This window comes from Mesoplodon mirus, assembly GCF_964341445.2.
Source record: "Mesoplodon mirus genome assembly, chromosome: 10".
Taxonomy (NCBI): domain Eukaryota; kingdom Metazoa; phylum Chordata; class Mammalia; order Artiodactyla; family Ziphiidae; genus Mesoplodon; species Mesoplodon mirus.
In genome coordinates this window covers 36,050,466-36,075,610 of record NC_138986.1, presented here as the reverse complement: position 1 = coordinate 36,075,610, position 25,145 = coordinate 36,050,466, and the positions used below count along the sequence as shown (strand labels likewise).

Genomic DNA, 25,145 nt, shown 5'->3' with positions numbered 1-25,145 from the left:
AACCCAGAACATTTTTATTTTTTTTAAACCCAAGACATTTTGAAAGGTTTAAGACGATAAAAACAAAATACTACCTAACAGCTTAGTTACTTGTGAAGAATTGTCAGAACTGATGATTGAAAAAGGATTTTCTCACTATTTGGTAATTTAAATTGTGGTGAAGAAACTGTTACTCAACAAACTTCTGCTTCCTCTAGTCCAGATTCTCCCCACTCTAGTATATTGTATTTTTGGCTAGCATCAAGACATTCTGTATATGTTATGTCCTTCAACCTTTATTTATTCTGTACCCATTGCTTGATATACTGTTTCTTCTTTCCTCAGCCGTAAAATTCTAGTCATCTTTCAAGGCCTGGCTTAATTGTTACCACCTCTGTGACACTTTCTGAAAGCTTCTAAGCAGAATTCATCAATCCTTCATATGTGCTCTCCTAGTAGTTTACTTTTATAACTCATAGAGACTTACCACATAAAATTATTCTTGACTTTTGGTATTTGTGAGTTTATTATTCACAATTTCAACTATTTGCAAATGACCTTGAAGATCTGTATAACATTCATTTGGGCAGGGCATACATTCAACTCGTGTATTTGATATTATAGGAGTTGCTAAGCTGTTGAGTGAGTGTAGCTTTTTGCCCAGGTTCCACATATCCCTATGTGTTGTTTTCTAATTGTCATTTATACACAGATAATGCTCTTGAAGTGATTAGAAACTGTGTTTCTTTGTGAAGGATGTCCTTTACTAGAAATCCAATTGCTAGTGCTTGTGATAAAAATGATGACAAAGTGAAGAAGTCTAATAAAGTACTCCAAAGTAAGATTTGGGGATAAATTTTAATTGTGATGAAATGAATTTTGTGGTGGCTCAGAGCCACACAAAACAGAGCAGAACATGTTGTTTTTCATCTTTCATACAGGAAACAGAGAAAAGTGATTCTTTAAATTGTTTTCAGTAAGTGCTCCAATCAGCACAAAATCCATTTCTCAAATGGGAATGAAACTCTAATGACATTTGGAAATAGTTAGCTTGAATCATGAAGATTCGCAGGAAAATACATGGCTGTCAAAATTGATTGATGGAAAAGCTAGGGACCTATACACTTTTTTTTTTTTTGCTTTTTTAAAAAAGGTTGAAATATAATTTGTATACCATGAAAGTCACCCTTTTAAAGTGTACAACTCCATGGTTTTTAGTATAACCTCAAAGTTATGCAACCATCACCACTGTCTAATTCTAGAACTTTTTAAAAAAATAAATTTATTTTATTTATTTATTTTTGGCTGCGTTGGGTCTTCATTGCTGCTCATGGGCTTTCTCTAGTTGCAACGAGTTGGGGCTACTCTTCGTTGCGGTGCGTGGGCTTCTTTGTTGCAGAGCATGGGCTCTAGGCGTGCAGGCTTCAGTAGTTGTGGTGTGCAGGCTCAGTAGTTGTGGCTCGTGGGCTCTAGAGCACAGGCTCAGTAATTGTGGTGCACGGGCTTAGTTGCTCCGTGGCATGTGGGATCTTCCCGGACTAAGGCTTGAACCTGTGTCCCCTGCATTGGCAGGTGGATTTGTAACCACTGCACCATCAGGGAAGCCCTCTAGAACATTTTTATAATCCCAAAAAGAAACCCTGTATGCATAAGCAGTTGCTACTGCTCTTGTCCCTAGCAACCACTTATCTGTCTCTGTGGATTTACCTATTCTGGCTGATTTAGATTTTAAATAAATGCTTAGATTATAGGGGAATAGTACTAAAAACAGGGAATTAAGATAAGATACCATACTATCATAATAGTCTAGGCATAGTACAGATTTATAGCTTCTACTTAACAGATTTCAAATAGTCCATTAGTATGAAATATGTTAGTAAATAATTTTTAACTGCTGTTTTTTATTTTTAGTGTGATATTTTGGGAGTACACTGTTAAATTGATTGGCTCATTCATATAATAGAGTAGTGGTTAAAAACAAGTTTGTTCATGATAATGATGACCTAAATGATGTCCTTTCATGCTTAAACTCCAAGATCAAGTCAAAAAATAATCTAGAACATGTAAATGTTTTTCTGCTGTTAAGCCAAATGCCAATGACTTAGTTTCACCAGTTTAGCATTATTCATGTCATAAATGTTAATTAAAATTGTATTAGTTTTGTACTTTGATTTAATTTATAAATTTGTTTTGGGTTTTATAGTTACATAAATTATATAAGCATGAGGAATTTATGTTTGTATACGTTTAAGAAACATTTTAATAAAAATACCTTGTCCAACTAGAGAAAGCCCTCACACAGAAACGAAGACCCAACACAGCCAAAAGTAAATAAATTAATTAAAAAAAATATTCTGGGCTTCCCTGGTGGCGCAGTGGTTGAGAGTCCGCCTGCCGATGCAGGGGACACGGGTTCGTGCCCCAGTCCGGGAAGATCCCACATGCCGCAGAGCGGCTGGGCCTGTGAGCCATGGCCGCTGAGCCTGCGCATCCGGAGCCTGTGCTCCGCAACAGGAGAGGCCACAACAGTGAGAGGCCCGTGTACTGCAAAAAAACCAAAAAAACAAAAAAAACCTTGTCAATAAAAGGTATATAAATAAAATTTAATAAAAATACCTTTTCCTTTGCCAAGAAATAAGACTTTTTCTTTAAAAAAGGGTACATTACTAAATTTGACAATTTCAGACATTTCTAAACCCTGATGTTTGCAAGCCTAAGGTCAAAACTATATCTTCTCTTTGTTACCATTACTTAAGCCTGTCAACTATGGTGTAGAATGTATTCTTTCATATCATAAATGCTTTGTGTGAAGACTCCAAATTTGACATCAACTTAATGTTATAGGAGCTCAACATTTCTGACTGTATAGTGAGCATTAGAGAATTATTAGGTGAGATGAAATCTGAAATGGCCATTATTTGTTGGAAAGCCCTAAGGAGGGAGGCAGAGAATGACTTCAAGAGAATTCCTTCCACTGATAATGAAGTGAAGTGCATTATGAATGTTGCTTGGTAAGTGGGTGATGAAAGTTTTGAGCATGTGGTCAAGGTAATGAGGGAGAGCTTGTTGAAGGTCACAGGGACCTAGAGAAATCAGTGAACAGGTGGTGGGGAAGACAGTGTTGATGCATTAGAATTGGCTGGTCAGATGGTGGTCCTTTACAGGAAGCGCTGATCAGCACCTTTCCCATTTTGGATCAGAGCTTTAAGATTTCCCATATAAGAAATGTTTGCAGGCTATTTATCTAGAAACATATGAAGGTTTGCAAAGGAAAAATAAAAGCTGGCAATCCCAGTGTTCTTAAAGGTGGCCCTACCTAGTGAGCCCTCTCTCCTGCTGTTCTTCTGAATTCTGCTCCATAACTGTTCCCCCCACATTTGTTACCTGTTTCTTCTACCAAGATTAGTGCCAACAACCTATCAGACATGAAGTTCTGAACTACTGCACCCTGACTGTCCTGCTTTCTAGGTGTCGTCATCTTCATTCACTAAGTATATGTGCTGTACAGCAGCAAGCACCACTGCTCTTTATCATAACTTTGGTTTTATTTCATGGCAGAGGATTGATGTCATCTGTAGTGTTTAGTGGTAGTTTATCTGAATAATCTTATATAAAACAAGGTTAATAGAGGTCTCAAGATGTCATAAAAAATTTTGCAGGGACATTTCATTTTAAAGGGGTATATGCTGTAGTGGACTTTACTCTGGGAATTTATAAACATCCCCAGTTGAATCAGTCCCTCATGAGTGTTAGGGGGTTGTTGTGGAATGTATTTCTGTCTGTCTTATGTGCTCTTGTGGGATCCTTTAGGGTAGAATTGTCATCTTGTATTTTTGTGGTTTAAATGCTTGGCATTCGTCAATAAAACATACCTGTGTTCTCTCTCATTCTCATTATACAGGTAAAAAAATTAAACTACTTTCTTTGGACGTGGTTATGTTAAATACTTTGCTTTTTATAAATGCAGATTGTTTATGGATTATATGGACAATTAGTGTATGTGAAATAAAATGGTATAGCATGTAGTGGGAGGACGTCCCATACCACACGGGATAACCCCCATGATGATCCTTTGCGTGGTGCACATGTGAGTGTCCCTAACAGTCAGCTGCTCTTTCTTCAGATACACTGAAGAGATGGTACCCTGGCACCCTTGCTTGAAACTCATCAGCAACTGTGAGCAGAAGCTTTCCGGTCGCACATCAAGGCGCTTGATAACGATGGAAAAGGTGAAGGGATTTGAGGTAAGTTATCCTAGTGTTTTTCAGATAAATTATGGAAGAATTAGAAGTAGATTTTTCTAGTTTTCCTCTAATGAAGTTTGGAAATGTTAGTCCTTGATTTTTAAAAAAATTATTGACGAGTTCAGGAAGAGGTAGAAGTTGAACAGGTTTGTGGCCTTTGGTGGAGTTCAGAGGGTAGGAATAGAGTATAGAAGTTGAAGACTAGAAATAAAAGTTGACCTTTACTTTTCAGGCTTATTTGACATCCTTGGGCTAACTCAGTTATAAAACAGAGCACTCTTAATTAAACAACCATTGTCTAATTAGCAATGTACCAGTTACTGTTTCTCTCCAAAAGCAGAACCTACTTGATTGCAGACTATACTGAAGAGAAAATGTCACTTTATAGAAAGGAGAAAGTAATTTGCCCCCCTCTGTTAGGGTCCGACACGTGTTTTCTCTCTCTCTTTTTCTTTCTTTCTCCCCCACACATAATTCATTTAAGCTTGAGAAGAAAGAACAAAACATCTGTTACTTCACATCCAGATCAGAATTGATATAATACCTCATAATGGAGCTTAATTAAATCTATAGAATGCTTCTTGGGCTGTACTTATCTTGATTGACAACCAAAGCTCTTCCATATTCACTAGAAATTTGAGTAAGCCTCATCTTTGTTTTAGATTTGTAGGGCAAGCGGAAAAGAACAGGGTGTTACTGCCTGAGGATTTTGTCTTACTCATCCTTACTCTGCATTTGATTTTTTTCATCTATTTCACAGCTTATGGGTTCTTTCACAATAATAAAACTAATGTTTGTACAGTCCCTTTTGCATATATTATTTTACATATTTCTTGTTTTTGTCCTTTTAATTTCCATTTCCTGTCTGTCTCTAATTTAGACCCTTATTACCGTATACCTGGTTTATGCTGATAATCTCCTAAATTACCTTTCTCCTTCCATTTTTCACACCTCTAGTTCTTACATGTTAAATAAATCTTCCTAAAACACTGCATTCATTAAGTCATTTCTTGATGCAAAAATTTTCATGACTCATTTTTATAACAAAGTAAGGTTCAGAATCTTCAATGTGACAAAATTTCCTCAATAATTGGGCTCCAGTATCAGGGCATTTCTGAAGGCTAAGTTATGTGTATATATATATACATATACGTATGTGTGTGTGTTGGGGGGGTGTATAAAGTGATTGGTGTCCACTCGTACGTATATGTGTATGTATGTATTTGTGTACACACATACATACATATGTAAAGGTATATGTGATGTAATTAAAATGAATGTTTGATAGTCATTTTAAACAAATACTAGAAGTTTATATGCAAATAATTCTTGGAGTGGCATCTTGTACTCAGTATACTTATGTCATAATTATTCAGCATGTTCTTAAAACTTTTAGATTTACATTTAAAGAAGAAATATATTAAACAGTTATTTTACTTTATAGTACACCTTGCTTTTCTTCAAATTATATTCCTTCACTTTGCTGCTTACATTTTATACCAGACAGGTCACTTAATGTTTTTTGGAAGTCAAATCTCATTCCAAGGATGACAGTTTACCATTAAGCGTTTAAAACATAAGCAGTTTTCAGAAATTCCAAAAGAGGAGTTTTCAAATTGTTTGACACAGTGACACAACCTTCCAAAGCGATCATTTTAAATGGCCACCATTTATTTGGATATGCAGTAAGCCCTCCCTATCCGAGGGTTTCACATCCACAGATTCAGCCAAACTGCACATCCTAAATGTGGCACACGATCCACAGTTGGTTGAAACTGATCATGCAGAACCCGTGGATGCCGAGACCCGACTCTTAGACTTGAGCATCTGCCAATTTTGGTATCCACAGTGGGCCCTGGAACCAATCTCCTGTGGATGCCAAGGGAGGGCTGTACCATAGAAGCCCTCTTAACTAACCTCATTTCAAACTCAGTTGATTAACCAGTACTGGCTATTCCTGCTCTAAAACACAATGCGTGATACCTAGAATAGGTCAGATACTTTGAGCTAGTGAGTTACTTGGTCTCTACTGTATCTGTACACTTCTGTACTTACAGATGAATTGTCTATTGTGAGTCACTTGTGTTTTTCCTATGAGCTGTTTATGCCAGTTATATTTGCTATGGCATTTATATAATCTAATTAAATACTAGTTAGACCAGTGAAATATGAATGGAAAAATAAAGTTGTCATTTCTGTAGAAACAAATAAGAATGCTTTAGAAAGATAGGACAAAGTGAATTGCTGAAAAATTTAGAGTCTTGTATTGGAAATGGTTGAGATAACTATAACAGGTTGGAAAAAGGTTACTGCAGTCCAGGTTTCTGTACTGAGGTTGCTTTGTAAGAGTCTAAGTTCTTGCTTCATTTTACAGAAGCCAAAACTGGACATCTTTGCAGGTCTTAATTCTGTATCAAAAGATTGATAACGTGACATGTGGAATCTTAGTTCACCGACCAGGGATTGAACCCACGCCCCCTGCAGTGGAAGCGTAGTCTTAACCACTGGACCACCAGGGAAGTCCATGAATATACAGATTTTTAAGTTGAAATAAGATGTTTAATATATTAACAAAGCATTTTAATTTTTTCCTGCTTTTACTGACTTTTTAAATTAACTGTAGTCTACTCAGCCTGCCATAACAGAATACTGCAGACAGAGTGGCTTAAATAAAAGAACTTGATTTTCTCACAGTTCTGGAGGCTGGAAGTCCAAAGCCAGCAGGTTTGGTTTCTGATGAGACCTCTCTTCCTAGCTTGTAGACAGCCGCCTTCTCTTTGTGTCCTCTGTACATACACACTGCTGATGTTTCTTCCTCTTATAAGGACATCGGTGCTATTGGATTGCCACCCCACAGTGATGGCCTCATTTAACTTCATTCACCTCCTTTAAGGCCCTATGTCCAAGTACAGAAATATTGGGGGGTTAGGACTTCAACATACAAATTTTGAGGCACACAATTCAGTCCATAACACTGATTATCAGTATCTGTCACATTGAATAAAAGCCTTCTGTTGTATGTTAGAGTATGCGTTTTTCATACTCTCCCAGTCAATTCTCATGTCTTTTATATTTTGAGGGAAGTAGTAAGACATTTGATAATTCAGATAGTAACATTACAGCTCTTAGAAATCACAGCACTTAATGTACTTACTTGAGGTAGTAATAATAAGAATAATAAGTAACATTTATGTGCCAGCCACATGAGTAATACATATAAAAAACAAATATTACCTATAGATTTTGTAGTTTTAGTCTTGAAATGAGAAAGTAAAGTGAGTGACATTAGCATTCTTAATGAGGTATAATGGACATATTTCTCATCTGTACACCATGGTTCAGTGTTTGTATGCATTAGGAAATGATCACCACAGTAAGTCTAGTTAACATCCATCACCATACATAGTTACAAATTTTTTTTCTCATGATGAGGACTTCTTTCAAGATCTACTCTCTTAGCAACTTTCAGATACGCAATGCACTATTATTAACTAGTTACCATGCTGTACATTACATCCTCATGGCTTATTTATTTTATAGTTGGAAGTTTGTACTTTTTGACCCCCCTCCACTGTCTCCCACCTCTAACCCCCTGACAACTATCAATCTGTTCTCTGTCTTAATAAGCTTCGTTTTTTGTTTTGTTTTTTAGAATCTACATATAAGTGAGATCATATGGTGTTTGTCTTTTTCTGTCTTATTTCACTTTGCTTAATGTCCTCAGGGTCCATCCATGTTGTTGCAAATGGAAAGATTTCATTCTTTTTTTATGGCTGAGGAGTATTCTATTATACATATCACGTCTGCATTATCCATTCATCCATCGATGAACATACAACTTGCTCCCATATCTCGGCTGTTGTAAATAATGCTGCACTGAATGTGGGGGTGTATGTATCTTTTCAGATTAGGGTTTTCGTTCTCATAAGGTAAATGCCCAGAAGTGGAATTGCTGGGTCATATGTTAGTTCTGTTTTTAATTCGAGGGGTCTTCATATTGTTTTCCATTGTGGCTGCACCAATTTACCTTTCTTCCAAAAATGCACACAGGTTCCCTTTCCTTTTTATCCTCACAAACATTTGTTATTTCCTTTGGATAACAGCCATTTTAATAGGTGTGAGATGATCTCTAATTGTGGTTTTGATTTGCATTTCCGAGATTAGTGATGTTGAGCATCTTTTCAAGTGCCTGTTGACCATCTGTATGTTGTCTTTGGAACAATGTCTATTCAGATCCTCTGCCCATTTTTTTATTTTAATTTTTTGCTTTTGAGTTATATGAGTTCTTTGTATATTTTGGATGTTAACCCTTATCAGATACATGATTTGCAAATGTTTTTTCCCATTTGGTAGGTTGCCTTTTCATTTTGTTGATGATTTTCTTTGCTGTGCAGAAACCTTTTAGTTTGATGTAGTCTCACTTGTTTGTTTTTGCTTTTGTTGTCTTATTTTTAAAGTCATATCCAAAAGATCATCACCAAGATCGATGTCAAGAAACCACTTGTGTTTTCTTCAAGTCTCTAATCCATTTTAGTTAATTTCTGTGTATGATGGAAGAGGATAGAGTTTCATTCTTTTGCATGTGGCTGTCCAGTCTTCCCAGCACTCTTTATTGAAGAGACTGTCCTTTCCCCATTGTATATTCTTGGCTCTTTTGTCATACATTAATTAATTGAACATAAAAGTGTGGAGTTACTTCTGGGTTCTCTATTCTCTTCCATTGATCTATGTGTCTGTTTTTATGCTAAAACCATACTGCTGTAATTGATACAGCTTTGTAATATAGTTTGAAATCAAGGAGCATAATACCTCCAGCTTTGTTCTTCTTTCTCAAGATTGCTTCAGCTATTTGGGCTTTTTTGCAGTTCCATACAAATTTTTATCATAAATGGATGTTGAATTTTGTCAAATGCTTTCTCTGCATCTATTGAGATGATCATATAATTTTATTCTTCCTTTTTTTTTTTTTTTTTTTTTTTGCGGTACACGGGCCTCTCACTGTTGTGGCCTGTCCCGTTGCAGAGCACAGGCTCCGCGGCCATGGCTCACGGGCCTAGCCGCTGTGAGGCATGTGGGATCTTCCCAGACCAGGGCGTGAACCCGTGTCCCCTGCATCGGCAGGTGGACTCTCAACCACTGCGCCACCAGGGAAGCCCTATTCTTCCTTTTTTTAATGTGGTGTATCACGTTTGATTGACTTGTATTGAACTCTTCTGGCATCCCTGGAATAAATTCCACTTGATCATGGTGTATGATTCTTTTAATGTATCATTGAGTTTGGTTTGCTAATATTTTGCTGAGGAGTTGTATATCTATATTCATCAAGGATATTAGTCTGTAATTTCTTTTCTTGTGGTATCCTTGTCTGGTTTTGGGTAATGCTGGCCTTGTAGAATGAGTTTGGAAGTGTTCCCTCTTTCTGTATATTTTGGAAGAGTTTGAAAAAGATGGTATTAATTCTTCTTTGAATGTTTTGTAGAATCCACAGATGAAGACATCTGGTCCTCTGCTTTTGTTTGTTGGGAAGTTTTTGATTACTGATTGAATTTCTATTAGCAATTGGTCTATTCAGATTTTCTGTTTCTTCATGACCCAATCTTAGAAGGTTGTGTGTTTCTAGGAATTTCTTCTAGGTTGTATAATTTGTTGGCATATAAGTGTTGATAGTGGTCTCTTATGATCCTTTGTATTTCTGTGGTATCCGTTTAAAGTTTCTTCTTTCAGTTCTGATTTTACTTATTTGAGTCTTTTTTTTTTTTTTCAGGTGAGTCTAGCTAAAGGCTTGTCAGCTCTATTTATCTTTTCAAAGAACCAGCTCTTAGTTTCATTCATCTTTTCTATTATGTTTTTAGTCTCTATTTCACTTATTTCTTCTCTGATCTTTATTTCCTTCCTTCTACTGTGAGCTTTGTTTGTTCTTCTTTTTCTAGTTTGTTGAGGTATAAAGTTAGGTTGTTTATTTAATGTTTATTTTAATGCATTAAAAATACAAATATTACCTATAAATTTTGCAGTTTTAAGTCTTGATATTAGAAAGTACAGTGAATGACATCAGCAGTCTTAATTTTGTGGCCTCCATAAAAAGTACTTGCACCATATGATGATTATGAGGGCCTGAAGCACTGTTCCAAAGAATTGGAAGGAGAAAAATCTAGAGAAAAGGCTTTAATAATTAATGGAGCCCCATAATAAATCAGTCATTTCTGTTTTAGTGACAAAATTAAGACCCATTGTGGACAATTTCACATTTGCTTTTCCCTGAGTTTAATTTGTTTAGGAAAGTCTAGTATATTTTTTTGGTAGATTTATAATATTTCCCTAAGCAAATTTGATACACAGAAGAAGAAATAGAGAATGATCTAAGAATGCTTCTGAGAATGCTTTTTCGTACCTAAAAATGATAAATAAGGTCACTCACCTTAGATATTTTTAAACCTATAAAGGCAGTGTTAATTTTTGTTTTGTTGCTTTTTATCATTTTACTTTTGTCCTTGCAAATTAATTTATAAAACAAGGAAAGCCTTTTGCTCAAGTAATTTTTTGAAATGGGCTTCACTTTATAAGATCAAATTTAATCAGTGAGTTTTAACTTGTATGGAGTTTATTATAACTGAAATTACTTTGTCATGTTAAATTAGTCGTGTTTGGCTTTTAATTAATTACTTCATTTCTACCTTCTGTTTGTATGGAGAGGAGTGTATATAATTGCAGCAAGATCCCAGTCCTTTATAATGAAAGTGATGACATAAAATTGTCAAACAGTTCTCATGCACATCTAACAAATTATTCTCGACCTTGTTCAGTGTTGTTGATTTTGGCAGTGGAAGACTATTAATTTTAGATTTTTACACTTTTGTATACTGTGTCTCTTCATTTTTGATTTGTTACTTGTTAGGTTTAACTTCAGTATAACTTTTGACCCACTTGATGTGTTGTTATAAAGTGTTCTTCCTCCCCTCCCTTTTAAAATGTAAACATAAGTTATACATGTAAAAAAATCTAAAGAATATAGATATTTCATAAAACTTTGGATCTTTACATTATTGGCTATAGTTTTCAGACTTACTGAACATTAGTAGTAAAGGAGAAAATTCTTGCTAACCATGTTAAAATTATGAAGATGCCTGATTAAGAAAAGCTAGTTTTCTGTCATTATTCCCTGTTGATGTAGTCTGAAAGCTAAGTGAATGTCAAATAACACTGTTTTAATGCTTTATTTTTTACAGCGGTTTCACATCCATTTGACCTTATTATTTTGCCTCTGTTAGAGATGAGGAAGTGGCCAAGGCCTAGCCCAGTCCACTTAAATAGGAAGTGGCCAATTTGAGACCAGAACTCCTCCTTGTCCCTGAAATTCTCTATCCTTTTTTCTAGATCATGTTGCCTCTTCACCAAAACACAATTCTACCTTTAGAATATGCCAAGATTAAAAGGCATATGTTCTTGAGTATCATGTTACAAGTTTCTTTTAAAGCCAGTTTTTTCTCATCACTCATGGGGCCATGGCAGAATGTGATTTGTTTTTACTAGAACTTATTTTTCCTGTTGATACAACATGTAGTCAATGCTGCTATATATAGTTGTGGTCACAGTGGTTACTCCTATAAAACATTTTTCTCATATAAAATTCATAGGAGAAAAATGCTGATCTCTAGAATTGTCCAGAACAGTTCAGAAATCAAGTGTAGTAGTTTGTCTTCAGTGAAGTACCCAAAATAATACTCTCTCAGTGTTTTATACCAATATACATGGATAGACAAATGAGTGCCCAAAGCAGCCATTTTCAAGACTTCCTTGAAATTTTTTTTTAAACATTCATGCAACTTTTATACACTATAGTACTTGGTTAAATATAAGAAAATTATCTTAAATTGTCATTGCACTAAATGGGCCATCATGTGCCCTATTTGTTTTGTGGCTTATTTACTTGACATCCTGCCTTACACTGCTGGTGGTTTGAGAAGTACTGAAGTATAGATAAATTTAATTTTAGATACCATATGGGCATTAATTTAGACTAAAGTTATAATATTGTATAAATCAGTTGTTATTTTTTTTATAGCTAGCCAGTATAGTTCACATGATTTAAAGTAGAGAATATTGGGAGGTCATAGTAGCAGGTGATGAAAGTTAATGTAATTTTTTATTTTGGACCAAATGAAAGAGTCCAGTAACATGAAGCCTATGAATGCTTCATTAATCAGAATGGAAGGTGGCCAAAACTGAAAGACTTGACTAAAGGACTGAAAGATTTTAAAGCTGTGGAGGGAGAAAAGAACCATTAACATTATAACAACAACAACAGTGTTTTAAATGAGGAAGAGAGAGAAGAGAAACTGAGGTCACTTGTTTGAGAAAATGACTTATGAATGGCTTGAAGTGGAAGAAATTAGTCTTTGTATAAGTAGTTTCCATATTAGAATGATAGTAGTGTTGCTAATCATAAACTGTGGTGTTTTGCTGACATAATGCTTGTGCCTGTTTCCATTATGCATTATCCTTTCCCAGGATCGATGTTGTCAATTTTTTTTCCTTTGGCAGCCATTTGAATTAAAGGTGGTCTCTTGCTGTTGACCTTTCTTTCTGAAATACTTTGTTTTTTGCCTGTCTCTTGCCAGGATGGTTGGGTATTTTCCTTTTGATTAGAGCTATGAAAGATTAGAGATTAGGTATGAAGTATTTCAATCTTATAACATACCTGGTGGGAAATGGATGCTACTTCATTTATCAGTGAGGAAAATAAGACAGGGTGACACTAAGTCAGAACATGATAGTTGGATATGAACTGAGTCTAGGTTATAGTACAATACAGTATTCATTACCATCAAAATGTGTGTCTGTGTGTGTGTCTCTGTGTGTGTGTGAGAGAGAGAGAGGGCAGGGAGAGAGATGGAGAAAGAGAGACTCTTTTAAATTATTTTGCATTAGAAATCAGAAGGAAGCTATTTGCATTACTTATAAATTATATTTCAACTTGAGATATTTAAAAAAGGCTTATAAAAACAGAAAGAAGCCTGATGCTGCATATCATATTGTATTAATTCAGTTTTAAGGATCATGCCATCTACTTAGTTCTGAATGAATCACTTTTGCTGTAAATGGTACTTTTCCTTGAATTTAAATTTTAGAGAGTCATCACTTGACTTTTTCTTTTATACTTCTGCAACTAAATGACTTTGCCAAACTGGATTTTTTGTTAAATTAATGCTATCATAATAGTTTTAAATTACTATTTCTGGTAAACCAAGAAAAAGCAAAAGTCTATCCCCTACTAGCTCCAAGAAGGAATCATTTAAGATACCTGGATCCTTCTACTTATGATGCTATTTGGATATGACTCTTTTATTTGCAGGAAAAAGCAGTTCTCTGAAGGCAGAGAGAGCATCCATCTTAATGTCTCAGCTCTAATGCTCATATTTTCAAACCATGGCAGTAAAACAGTCTTTAACTGCTGTTACAGAATCTTAGGCAGAGGTCAGTTGCAAAATATAAAGTATGATCTAGGAGTCCAAGGCATGAATGGTTTAGGGAAATGGGAAGTTTATGTTCATAGCATAATCCTCTGGAGCTTTTTTTATAATTCTCAAATGACACGTTTTCTATTTTTTGTATTTTTATTTATTTATCAAATGGTTATTTAATTTAGAACTATATTTCTAGTGTTTTTCAAATTCAAACACAAACTAGTGTCTTCTTCTCACTCCATGACCCACCAAGAACCCAACCCTGAGATTTTAATGTGTATTTTTTTGCCCCAAACCTAAAGGGTACAGTTTAATGAATAATTATAAAGTAAACATCTCTGTAACCACCACCAAGGTCAGAATTACGGAGTATTGGAGCACCCCCTTTTGTGGCTATTTTTGATCATAAACACCTCCTGCAGGTATAACCACTAATCTGACTTTTATGGTAATCACTTCCTTACTTCCCTTTGTAATATTATCACTGTCGAATTCATCCCTAAGCAAAATAATTGTTTGTTTTTGATGTTTACATATATAAATGCATGTGTATTTTAATTAATTTTTCTTTTAATGGATTGTTGATGATTTTAAGAAGTCACCTAGGAGATGAATTGTCTCCAGATTAAATCAAGAGTATGTATGTTCATGTCTATGCGTGTTTTGGTCTGTTACTCATCCTCTGCTGCTTAGGGTAAGTAAGGTTCTTCTTAACTTTAATTGACTTTTAGATATAGTAACTAATAAGTTGTCATTACATTTTTATCCCCTGTGTTGGCCTGTATTTTAATGTTTGAGGTTAAGTTTTGAATTTTATGGAGTTATAGGTTTTAGTGGCGAGTATGTAGAAAGTATTCATAGTTCTGTATCATCTTGATAACACAAATATCCATGATGGGTTTTTTTAGTTAGAAAGAAATTATATGTTGAGTGCCAGATGTCAAAATTCAATTATTAGATGTCACTCATTTTCAGAATTCTAGATATAAAGATTTTTATATACATTAAAATATTTTAACAAATTTTAGGTAACTTAATATCTTACAGAGTAATTAAACTTTTTACAAGTACAGGTTATATGTAAATACCTAGTTTAGGGATGAAGATTTCCAACCCTTACCTTGCTCCCATTAAGAGTAGTGCTAGAGGGTTTTTTTCCTTAATAGTATTGGATGCCAGACTTTTGACCTGCTTGTCCTTGGTTTGGAAATGGCCTAGTGCTGTTTATAGTTGTATAACTTTAGCACAAGTGGTTTCTATAGCTACTGTCCAGTACCAGATGTAGAACACTGGGAAGCTTTGATAAGGGGAGCAGGATTTTTAAACAAAAGCCGGACATGGATAATTACCCTGAAGCTGAACTGAGGTCCATTACGTTCAGCACTGTCATTTACATTTCATTTCCACTCTCTGCTGATTATAAGAAGGAAAATCTGCTCACTGTTTTCCTCTTCCATCTCTTTGCCTTCTTCCTCTCACCTTATTAAAGAATGTGTATTATACCTTTAATCTGTTTCATGAATCCTCGACAGAATTAGGTGAGCATCACCAGTTTGATGGCTTTTACTTACGATGACAGCCTCATTGGTTTCCACTTATCCACATATCATGGTTTCATAAGCCATTTGTATTCAAGTGTTTGCAGTGAAACTGCTGTTTTGTATAAACTGCTGCCGCTTTGAGAATATAAATGACTTAAGGTTAATACTAGTGAGGTAGAAGAAATCATTATCTCATTATCAGGAGCTGTCAGTAAGTGAAAGGACAACTTAAACCTGACCTATTATTAAAATAGAAGCCATTTGGTTTTCTTCCAGATGGTTTTCAACTTCATCCCCAAAGTGACACCTTTCTAGGGGAAAGCTCTTGTTTTTAAACAGTAATTTTTATAAATTGATGATTATTCTTAGGTATATTGTTGGGGGATTCTTTGAAATTAACTCTTTGGGCAGTAAAGGGATACCGTGAGAGAGAATTTTGGCTTCAGTTAGAATGTGGGTTGGGAGTGATGAGACAGACTGTAGAGTTAAGCAAGGGGATCCAGTTTGTAGTAGAGGGGGGCTGGGGGCAAGGAAGTTGAGAAAATTCATACCTGATAACTCCTTTTTTTCTCTCTTTAAAGAAGGATTAAGTTTTGTTGAGAGTGAATGGAAAAGGTAGTATGAGAAATGAGAAAACTGTCTTTTACTGATTTTTACATTCATGTATTTTTCATATTTTTGTATGTTTTCTTTTTCTGATTTGATTGCATGTTCCCTGAGGGGAAAGCCGTGGCTGTCATCACTCAGCATGTGTTTATGGGACCATTTGTGTCATGTGTTGAGACAGAACAGACTGATAAAACATAGTCCTTATCCTTAGAGAACTTGCATGTGGGAGAAACGATGACCCAACCCATTCCAGCATAACGTGTTTGGTTCTGTAGTGATCAGTGCACATTGCTCTGTGAACACCAGGGAGCGCCTACCTGAGGAGATGGTGCTTGAGTCAAGAGGCCAACATTTTCAGCAAAGGTACAGAGACATGAGAGGGGTTATGGTGCATTCAGGGAACCCTAGACATTTAAGCATGACTGAAATACTAAATATGTGGGGAGGAGTGGCTTGCGAAGTGGAAAACCAAAGGCCTGCCTAGTGTTGAGTTTGGTCTTTACATACCAAAGAGTTTCAAGTTTATCCTATCAGTGATGGCAAGCCCTGAGGAATGTGAGTTAGGAGAGTGGCAGAAGTTCTTGCTTTAGGAAGGTCACCCAGGCTTTAACATGCAGGCAAGTTTTTATTATGGAAAGATGCCTGTGATACCAGCCTGGAGGCTTCTGGCATGGTCATGTGAAGATGATGAGGCTGTCAACTAAGAAAGGTAGAAACTGGAGATTGTGGGCGAGACAGTGGAATTGAGAGCTTCAGGGGAGGTAGATGTGGCAGGACCTAATGACTAATTGAATAATTGGGGTAAGGGAGACAGGAGTTAAGGATAACTTTTAGAAATCTGGCTTGGGGTAGCTGAGTAGGTGCATGTATTTTTGTCCTTCCTTCCTGCTTCCCAAAGGACATGGTGCAGTGCCGCTTTCCTGGACTACTGCAGTAGTCTTCCAGCTGGTTTCCCTGCCTCTGGAATTTCTCCTACCATTACGTTCCTGTACGGTAGCCAGAATATCTTTCAGAATGTAAACAGATAATGAAACTCCCCTGCTTAAAAGTCATCAATAACTTTCTGTGAAATTTAGACTAAAATTCAAAATCCTTCACATAACCTTCAAGGCCGGCCTGACCTTAGACTTCTGGCCTGTCTCTCCAATTTCATTTTCTGTCACCTTCCCTTTAGTTTTGCAAGCCTTAGCCACACTAGCCTGCTTTCAGTTCCCAGAATGTACTTACCTCTTTCAAGTCTGAGTCTTTTCACATTGTGTTTCCTCCCTCATTGTGTTCCCTAGAACACAGTGTGTTCCCTAGAATGCTTTCTTCTCATCTCTTTCTATGAGTAAATTTGATTCATCCTTTAGGTCTCAGATAAATGTCACTTCCTTAGGGAAGCCTTTCTTATCCATTCTCTTCTCCCCCATCTAAGTAGGTGTCTCCTTATATTCTTATAGTAACCTTTTTCTTCCCAGTGTTTAATCATGGTTTGTAAATACATGTTTGGGTATACATTGTTTAATGTCTGTTCCTGCTAGTATATAACTGTGAATTCATGGAGCTTGACTGTTTTGCTCACCACTCAGTAAATATTTATAGAATGAATAGTAATTGTTCAGTGATTGTTTGGGGCCCCTCTAGAATAAAAACAATCAAATTCAACAGCATTTAAATCATCCATTTGAAAGAAGAGTAGGAATAGATAGTTAAGGCTAGCTAAAAGTTTTCTGTTTCAAAATACACTGAATTTTATCGTTACCCTGATATCACTCCTCAAAAGTCAGTGGTACAGAAACATTTTAATCCCATCATACCTAGGCCTCATTTCTCATGAGAAGCAAACCAAAAAAGCAGCTGAATCGCCATACTGTGGAAAATCATAACACCTTCCTTCTGTTTAAGGAGGAGATGATAACAAAGAATGGCAGATGTCTGGGAGAAGGCAGTAACTAGAAGGATAGTTTTACTTAAATGGAGTTGTCAACTTTAGTGTCTTTAAAGTCTGAGCAGTTTTATGATGTTCAGGACGCTCTTACATGTATGTATTCTCCCAGTGTAATCCAGAATGTCATTAGTTGCATTCAAAGTGTCAGCTTCAGATGTAACTACAAAACATACAGTTTTTTTTCTTTTCTTGAGAAGTTGTTCCCCTTTAGATTAACATTTATTAAATTACAACTGGCTGAAGTACTTTCCTTTTAATGTCTCCTGTGTTCTTTTTGACGCTCTACTTTTGATGTAGAGTTATTTGTAAAAATAAAGATTAACTTGAGTAAGGTCTAGTTTATGTACTTTTCCTTTATTTTTCTTGAGAATAATTTGCAAATGGACATAAATGACAATGATACACTTTACAATCACTAAGGTAAATATGTATTTGTATATTTCCACAGTATTCTTCTAAAAATGAAATGGTGTGAATAAATGCCAGTGCCCTCTGAAGGAAAATGGCCATCATGTTGCTGCTCTGTAACTCTGGATGTTTACAGCAATCAGGACTTAGAGACAGTGAGGGAAATAGAGTGCTTCTGACTGTCGGATGCATGATGGTCAGCTCTGCTTTAAACTATCTTTATCCACAGCAGGAAATACTATAAAGAAGGATTTATCTGCTTCAGCCAGAAGAGGGCACTGTACACATAAAAGTACACTACCAATTGTAAAGCTTCCTTTGATTTTTTTGGCAAGTGTGTTAAAATTCCTCGAGTGGTTTATGTTTAGAATTAGCAGTACTGATAGGACAGGAAATTGGCTGGGTGGGACAGTGGTTAAAGGGGTTCTGTGTAAAAATTTAGATCTGAAATATGTGCTACCAAATATGTTGCTGTTCCGTGAAGAATGTTCTCTAAATGTCAAACTCCATTTTGAACGACCCACTAATCTACCATGTGGGAAGTTAACTCTTTAACCATTGTTTTGATGTAATTTCTACTTTAAAAAAAAAAAAAAGTGTGATGGAAAAAGCATGAGTTTTGAAGTCTGATCTAGTCTACAATTCTGGAAATACTGCTTACTAGATGTGTGACTTGTGGCAGATTATTTAAACTCTTTTAGTCTCTTTCCATATCTGCAAAATTTAGATAATAATCTGCTGTGAAAAGATGCAGAAAATTAAATAATTCACTTATGTAAAACACATAGTTGCAAATACGTATCAGTTGCTTTCTTGAATCAGAACTTGTATGTTTCTTGTCATATTTACAATTTCTGTTTGTCTTACAAAGTTAAGTGATAGGTCTGAAAGCTGTGTATTTCCATTATGTAGCCATCTGTAGCTAGCACAGATTTTCCTACAGAAATTCTTGATGTCTGGTTATAAAAATGATAAAAAGTAGATAGTGTAATCAACAATCTTAATATTTTATTCATATTTCCTTAAGTACTGCCATGTGCCAAAATTTAACCAGTAGTTATGAAATTTGGGAAAGGTGGTCTGTAATCTTTCATCGCCATAGTTTTCTTTCTTGGCATTTCCTAATTCTTTGTGTATTTTTATTTTCCATGAAGTATTTCTTGCTTACTACAGATTGGCGGAACTCAGGTTTTATGATACATAGATGATATCGTGACTGATAGTGATAGACAGATTTGGAAGTGTTAGAGAAACCAGAAATCAAACATTGGGGCAAGATTGAGTTAGTGAGGGAGGTCAAGGGTTGTGCTGCTTGAGGATACTCTTCTCCTTTTAAGTAAACCCTTGGCCTTTGAGATACTGAGTTGAAAAAAAAAATCTGCAGATATTCTTGGTTGAGATGGGCAGGGAATGTGAATAGAGAAGAGTTATCAAAAGGTGATGAAAAATATGTAGAGTTGAATATCATCATCTCAAGTGTGAGCCCTGGTGAACTAAACTAAAGATAGGATGAAAGAGAGAGGGAAAAGAGAGAAAAAAATAGCGAGCTTGCCATTTTATTCAGCATCAAGGTAACATAAGTTCTGAATGCTGCAAATGGTATTTTTCATAAGGACCAGAGTATATGTTAAATGTGTATTGTTCATAGGTAATGATCTTTACGTATATGATATGTATGTGATAATATGTGGACCATAAATGTACTGAATGTTTTATGTGGAACATTTTATGAACCATATCTTTTCCACTTAGATGAAAATGGCAGCCAAAGTCTCTGGAGTGTCTGGCTTATCCCGAAGCAGGACTTAACGCTGCTAGTAACAGAACGGCTCTTGCCAGGTCCCTGGCTGCACAAGGGATTTGGAGTTTTTGCGTTCTCCAGGAGTTTTTGTTATGAATGTCTTATTTCACAATTAGGGGGCAATCAATCTTAAAGAAGGAGGCGTGCCAGTATAGGACCCAAACACATACCTCACATTGATTCTTCTCTACTCCCTGGGAGATAAATAGGATTTCCCCCAGCCCCCAGAGGCTGCATTTCGAAGGTTAATAGTCTTTCCCCACTTTTCCCGTAGCATGTATTTCTCTGTCACTGGGTCTCTGTAGCACTGTTAGGGGCTTATTTTGCTTTTACTACTATATGTTCTGAGCGAATCTTGAAGTCTAAACTAGTTAGATAAAGAATGCCATAGGTAGTATATGTTTTCTTGATAAACATTAATTGGCATAGGTTTTAATCATTACTTTTGGGTTTTCCAGGTTTCTGCTGTTCATTCTCAGTCTCTGCCTCTGGTCTTTATAGTCTCTTCTTCATCCTCAGTTTGTCCTATATATATCCTTTAAGTCAAAGACAAGCTATTTGGTTAAGCTCCTCCCACTTTGGTCTATGAGGATACCTACTTTCCATTGTGCTTCGGCTTTTCTCTCCTGCTTCCCCCAGTGAGCTGCATAATTGGCAGTGTTGGTGGGTTAGGCACATAAGTAACTGAGCCTGAGTCAGTCCCTGGCACATCGTGATCTTCAGCTGTCTTACCATGCCTCTACCTTTTAAGCTAGCACTCTGGGATCACACATTTCTGTCCTGTCATACCACTGCAGCCCCAGGACATTCACTGAAGTAGTCTGCAGTGCATTTTGAGATGTAGAGGTGCTCTTGCATGGCTTAGAGGAGTCACAGGGAGAAGAGAGGACAGAAGGCAAAGCTGGGAACGATCTCACTGCCTGACAGTGTTCTGATCCCTCTTGTACAGAAGAGGAAACTGAGAAGACATTCAGCAAACTGATGTGCAATTGAATCTCATTCCCAAATGTTAAGGGAAAAGCCTCAGAATTGGGGAAAGTTTGAACCCGTTTGGATTTTAGCCAGAATGCTGGAATATTAGATTTGCGTTTTAATAAGTTGCATTTGATCCCATTATGGAGAATAGAGAGAGAGCCACAAAGGCAAGGCAACTGGCAGTTTAGGAAAAAAGCAAGGAGAGATGAGGAAGGCTTAAACTATAGTACTGGAGTTATGGATGAAGAGAAGGAGTGGATTTGAGAAATTTAGGATGCAGAATCTAAGATTTTAGGACTGACTTAATGTGAGAAGAAAAGGGAGAGCGATTTGACCCAGGTGTCTGATTTTGATGACTGGGTGGAGAATGATTCAGAGAGCTGTGAGAAGTAATGTAGCAGGAGAGATGTCACATCTGGACATAGCTTTACGTATAACCAAGTAAAGGTATTTCTGCCAGGATTAAGCTAATGTAGTTCAGAAAGTAGGCAAGTTTTCTAGTGATCTTATTTGATATAAGGACAGAATGTAGAACGCCTGGAAGAGCAGATGATGGCAAGTCCCTTCCTTTCCTATGACTCTTCAGTCAGATTTCTGATAAAAGTTGGCATGCACAAGGCAAGGCTAAATGCTGGACCATTGTCCTGTATTGCTGCTCTCCCAGGTCCGGTCTGGAGATGTGGACGTTGAGTCCTCCTGTCCAGTCGACAGTACTGCTAGGGTTATGGTATCCCTCAGGCATCCTGTGGCTCCTTATATCGCCTTCTAGTATGAAAATTTTGTGTCATTGAAATAATCCTCTTAGTTACTAGAACAAAGTTAACAGCATTTCTGATCCAGGTCTCTTCCTTTCTGGGAAGCCTTTGTTCATCACATGTTTATTCCCAGAGATACTCCTGCTTCTTGAGTTGAGGAAAAAAAGTTAGCTCTTTTGGGGAAAAAAACCTCATTATGTTATAGTTAAAGGGTGTAGTCCCTGGGTCCGGTAGACCTGTGTTCAAATCCTAGCTCTGTCACTTACCAGCTGTATTGGCTCGGGCCTGTACTCTTAAATAACTCCTCATCTGTAGATGGTAATAATAGTGTACTTATCTCTTAGAGCTGATGAGTTTATATTAGATAGTGCATGTAAAGCATTTAGGATGGTTTTTGGCCCATAATAAATACCCCATAAATACTACCTTTCATTTGGTATTCTTTAACTTTTTATCTTTTGGGGATTATATAGCCTGAAGTTAGTAACCATTGGCATGCTTTCACGTGCTTGCAAGAATTTGGAACTGTAGTATACTTAGTGCCATAAAATTTAAATAGCCACTTTTTTTCTTTTTAAATGAATCAGGAAATCTGGGCATGTTTAATAATTTTTTTGTATAATTAAAAAAAACATTCTGGGGCAAAATAGTTTCTGAATAAACAACTCAGCCAACATAATTTTATTTTGCTAAACCTGGGCTTTTATTAATATTAGATATGAGGGAGAGAATGAAAGCATTCATCTCATACAGGAATGAGGAAAAATACAAAAATATTTTGAGGATTGTTATATTCCAGATATATTTGTAGATATCATTTTGATACTGAAACCAGGATAAATAATTAGGCTTCATATTTTCTAATTATGTCTCCCGCCAATTCTCAGAATCACATTAATCCCTGTACATTTGAATATGAATTTACAGAAGTGCATGGGAAATGAGATTTTCTTTCTTTCTTTTTTTTTTTTTTTTTTTTTTTTTTTTGCAGTACGCGGGCCTCTCGCTGCTGCGGCCTCTCCCGTTGCGGAGCACAGGCTCCGGACATGCAGGCTCAGTGGCCATGGCTCATGGGCTCAGCCGCTCCGCAGCATGTGGGATCTTCCCGGACCGGGGCACGAACCCATGTCCCCTGCATCGGCAGGCGGACTCTCAACCACTGCGCCACCAGGGAAGCCCGAGATTTTATTTCTAATTAGATTTTTTTTTTCACAGTTTGAGGTGGCTAGTGAAATCGGCTGAGAAGCTGATGTTTCACTGTTGTCTGTCAGTCTTCTTATCCTCAATTTTCTAAGCTGAAACATGACATTTTATCCCAGGTTAATATTTCCAGTTTCCAAATGTCAGTCTAAGCACTAGTCCTCACCTGTCTCTGAATTCTAAAAGTGTGAAAATCACTTGTTTATCCTGTATCTTCATCTACTGAGGTTACTTAAAGTTGCCAGGAATAGTTTATTTCATTAACTGAACGTGCATGTACCCCCAAACAGTTTTACTGATCTGTATGACATCATACAAATGTAATAATTTGTTGTACACCATTGGAGTAGAAGCTTCTTTGCTTGATAATTCTTATAGTCAAAGACAGTTTCAGTTTGTGCTGAACTAGGAATCGGAAGATGCAGGTGGTTGTCCCAACTCGAGTTGCCTGGATGATTCTCTTTGCATTCCCTGGGTCTCTTTTCCCAGTAAAAGTTTTTGTCTTCTCTGTGCAGAGGACCGTTGTGTGGATCAGATGAGGTGAAGTAAGTGAAGACACTTTGGAGACCCAAGCATGATACAGATATAAAGTGGTGGTGTATTTCTTGTTCATGTAATAAAGGAAAACAAATGTGTACCAGAGAGTGAGATTTTGCTTAAAGTAAATGACTGCTTTGGTTGCAGGCTAACGAAAGAAATAACTCAAACATCTTTATTTTCTGTATTTTCCAACCAACCAGAACCGGGACCAGTATTCACATCTGCTGAGTGATCACTTTCTGCCGTACCAAGGTCATAATTCCTTCCGTGAGAAATATTTCAGTGGGGTAACAAAAAGAATTGCCAAGGAAGAAAAATCTAGCCAGGAGTGAAAATTAGGATTTTGACAATGGAGAAAGAATAAGGATTTGATAGAAAAGACATCTGGATGTGAACTTTCATGTATGATACAGAAAATGTACTGTTTTAAATAATTTTATATAACAAAATAAATGCTATAAAGTCAACTGAACAATTCTTTTAATGTTAACTTTGTTTTATAGACTATTTTGTTGTATGTGTTCTTTTGAACTTTATATTTATGCTTTCAAGTATTATGGAAATTGAAAACAGTTATATTTTTGGTAATTAATTTACAAATGGTGTTGACTTTTTAAACAGATATCTGCTGGATATGTTATAGGCATTAGTATGTTTGAGAATTTATTCATTAGGTAGGCTTGTTTAATTTTGTTTTTGATTGTAATTGTTTTACATTGTCACTAATAAAGCTTACTGAGGATTCCTAAAATCGTGTAGTATACGGAGGGGATGTAATGAAGGAAATGAATTTTTATTTATAAATCCCAGACAAGTAAGTAATCACAATGGTGATGATGAGAAAGGCTAAGACCTGACAACCTAAAAAGATTCCAAACTCCTTGAGGCCTGTCCACATCTGAAGCTCGTCTGTACCTTGGATTTGCTTCTGCATTCCTAAACCTTGACTGTCGGTCAAGTTAACTACCCACAATTTTTGGTTTAGAAAGTAACTGATAGTTAAAAGCAGTAACAACAGCACAAATCCTTGATGGTTCCCTAATGGTATTAAGTCTAATCAGAACTCTTTGAAATCGAAGCTGTATTTTCTTGAAGGAGAAACTTTGCTGGGTCCACATTGCGTCCATCATGAAAATATCTTGTTTGAAAACCACTCTACCCGTTAATTCAGGATGCTAATAGCTTTCCTGCTCACGGTGGTCAAAGTACCTCAGCAGGACGGCAGTAAACGAATCCTCTCTCTTTAACCAGAGCCTATTTTTATTTATGCTATTATTATTATTTTAGTGTTACTGTTGGCTTTTATGGACTCACAATTTGAACGTGCATAGCTTAGGACCTCCAGAAGACCAGTGCTGCCCAAGCAGAGAGAGAGCAGGCCATCCGCTTAGTTCTCCCTCCTTTTCTTGTCCTGCAGCTCTGAATTTCAGCAGCAGATCTCAAACATTTCAGTGATTGTTTTGTTTGGGTTTCTGGATGTGATTTGTGGTACACTGGGGAAAATCTAAAAGTATTCAAGGATGATTTATTTTCAGTATTTCTCTTGTAAACTGACTTATTTAAAATTTTTTGAGGTTATATGGGCGGTGAGCTTGAAACTTTGTAGCTGACTAAATTTGGAATGAGATTTTAGCCTTGCCCCATTTTTTGGTTGTCACAAAAATTAGTCCAAATTAGTTCCAAATTAGATCTGGAAAAG

At 36.4% G+C, this 25,145-nt stretch overlaps 1 protein-coding gene across 1 annotated transcript in view; it reads left to right on the top strand.

The window, feature by feature from the left end:
• The window catches only part of TRMT11 (tRNA methyltransferase 11 homolog), a 62,877-nt gene extending 38,680 nt beyond the window's left edge, over positions 1-24,197 (top strand). The window contains exons 12-13 of the mRNA XM_082633449.1: positions 4,103-4,223; positions 23,647-24,197. Coding sequence (XP_082489575.1) covers positions 4,103-4,223; positions 23,647-23,778 — 253 coding nt within the window. The 3' untranslated portion in view covers positions 23,779-24,197. The remainder of the gene's footprint in view (positions 1-4,102; positions 4,224-23,646) is intronic.
• The last annotated feature ends 948 nt before the right edge of the window (positions 24,198-25,145 follow it).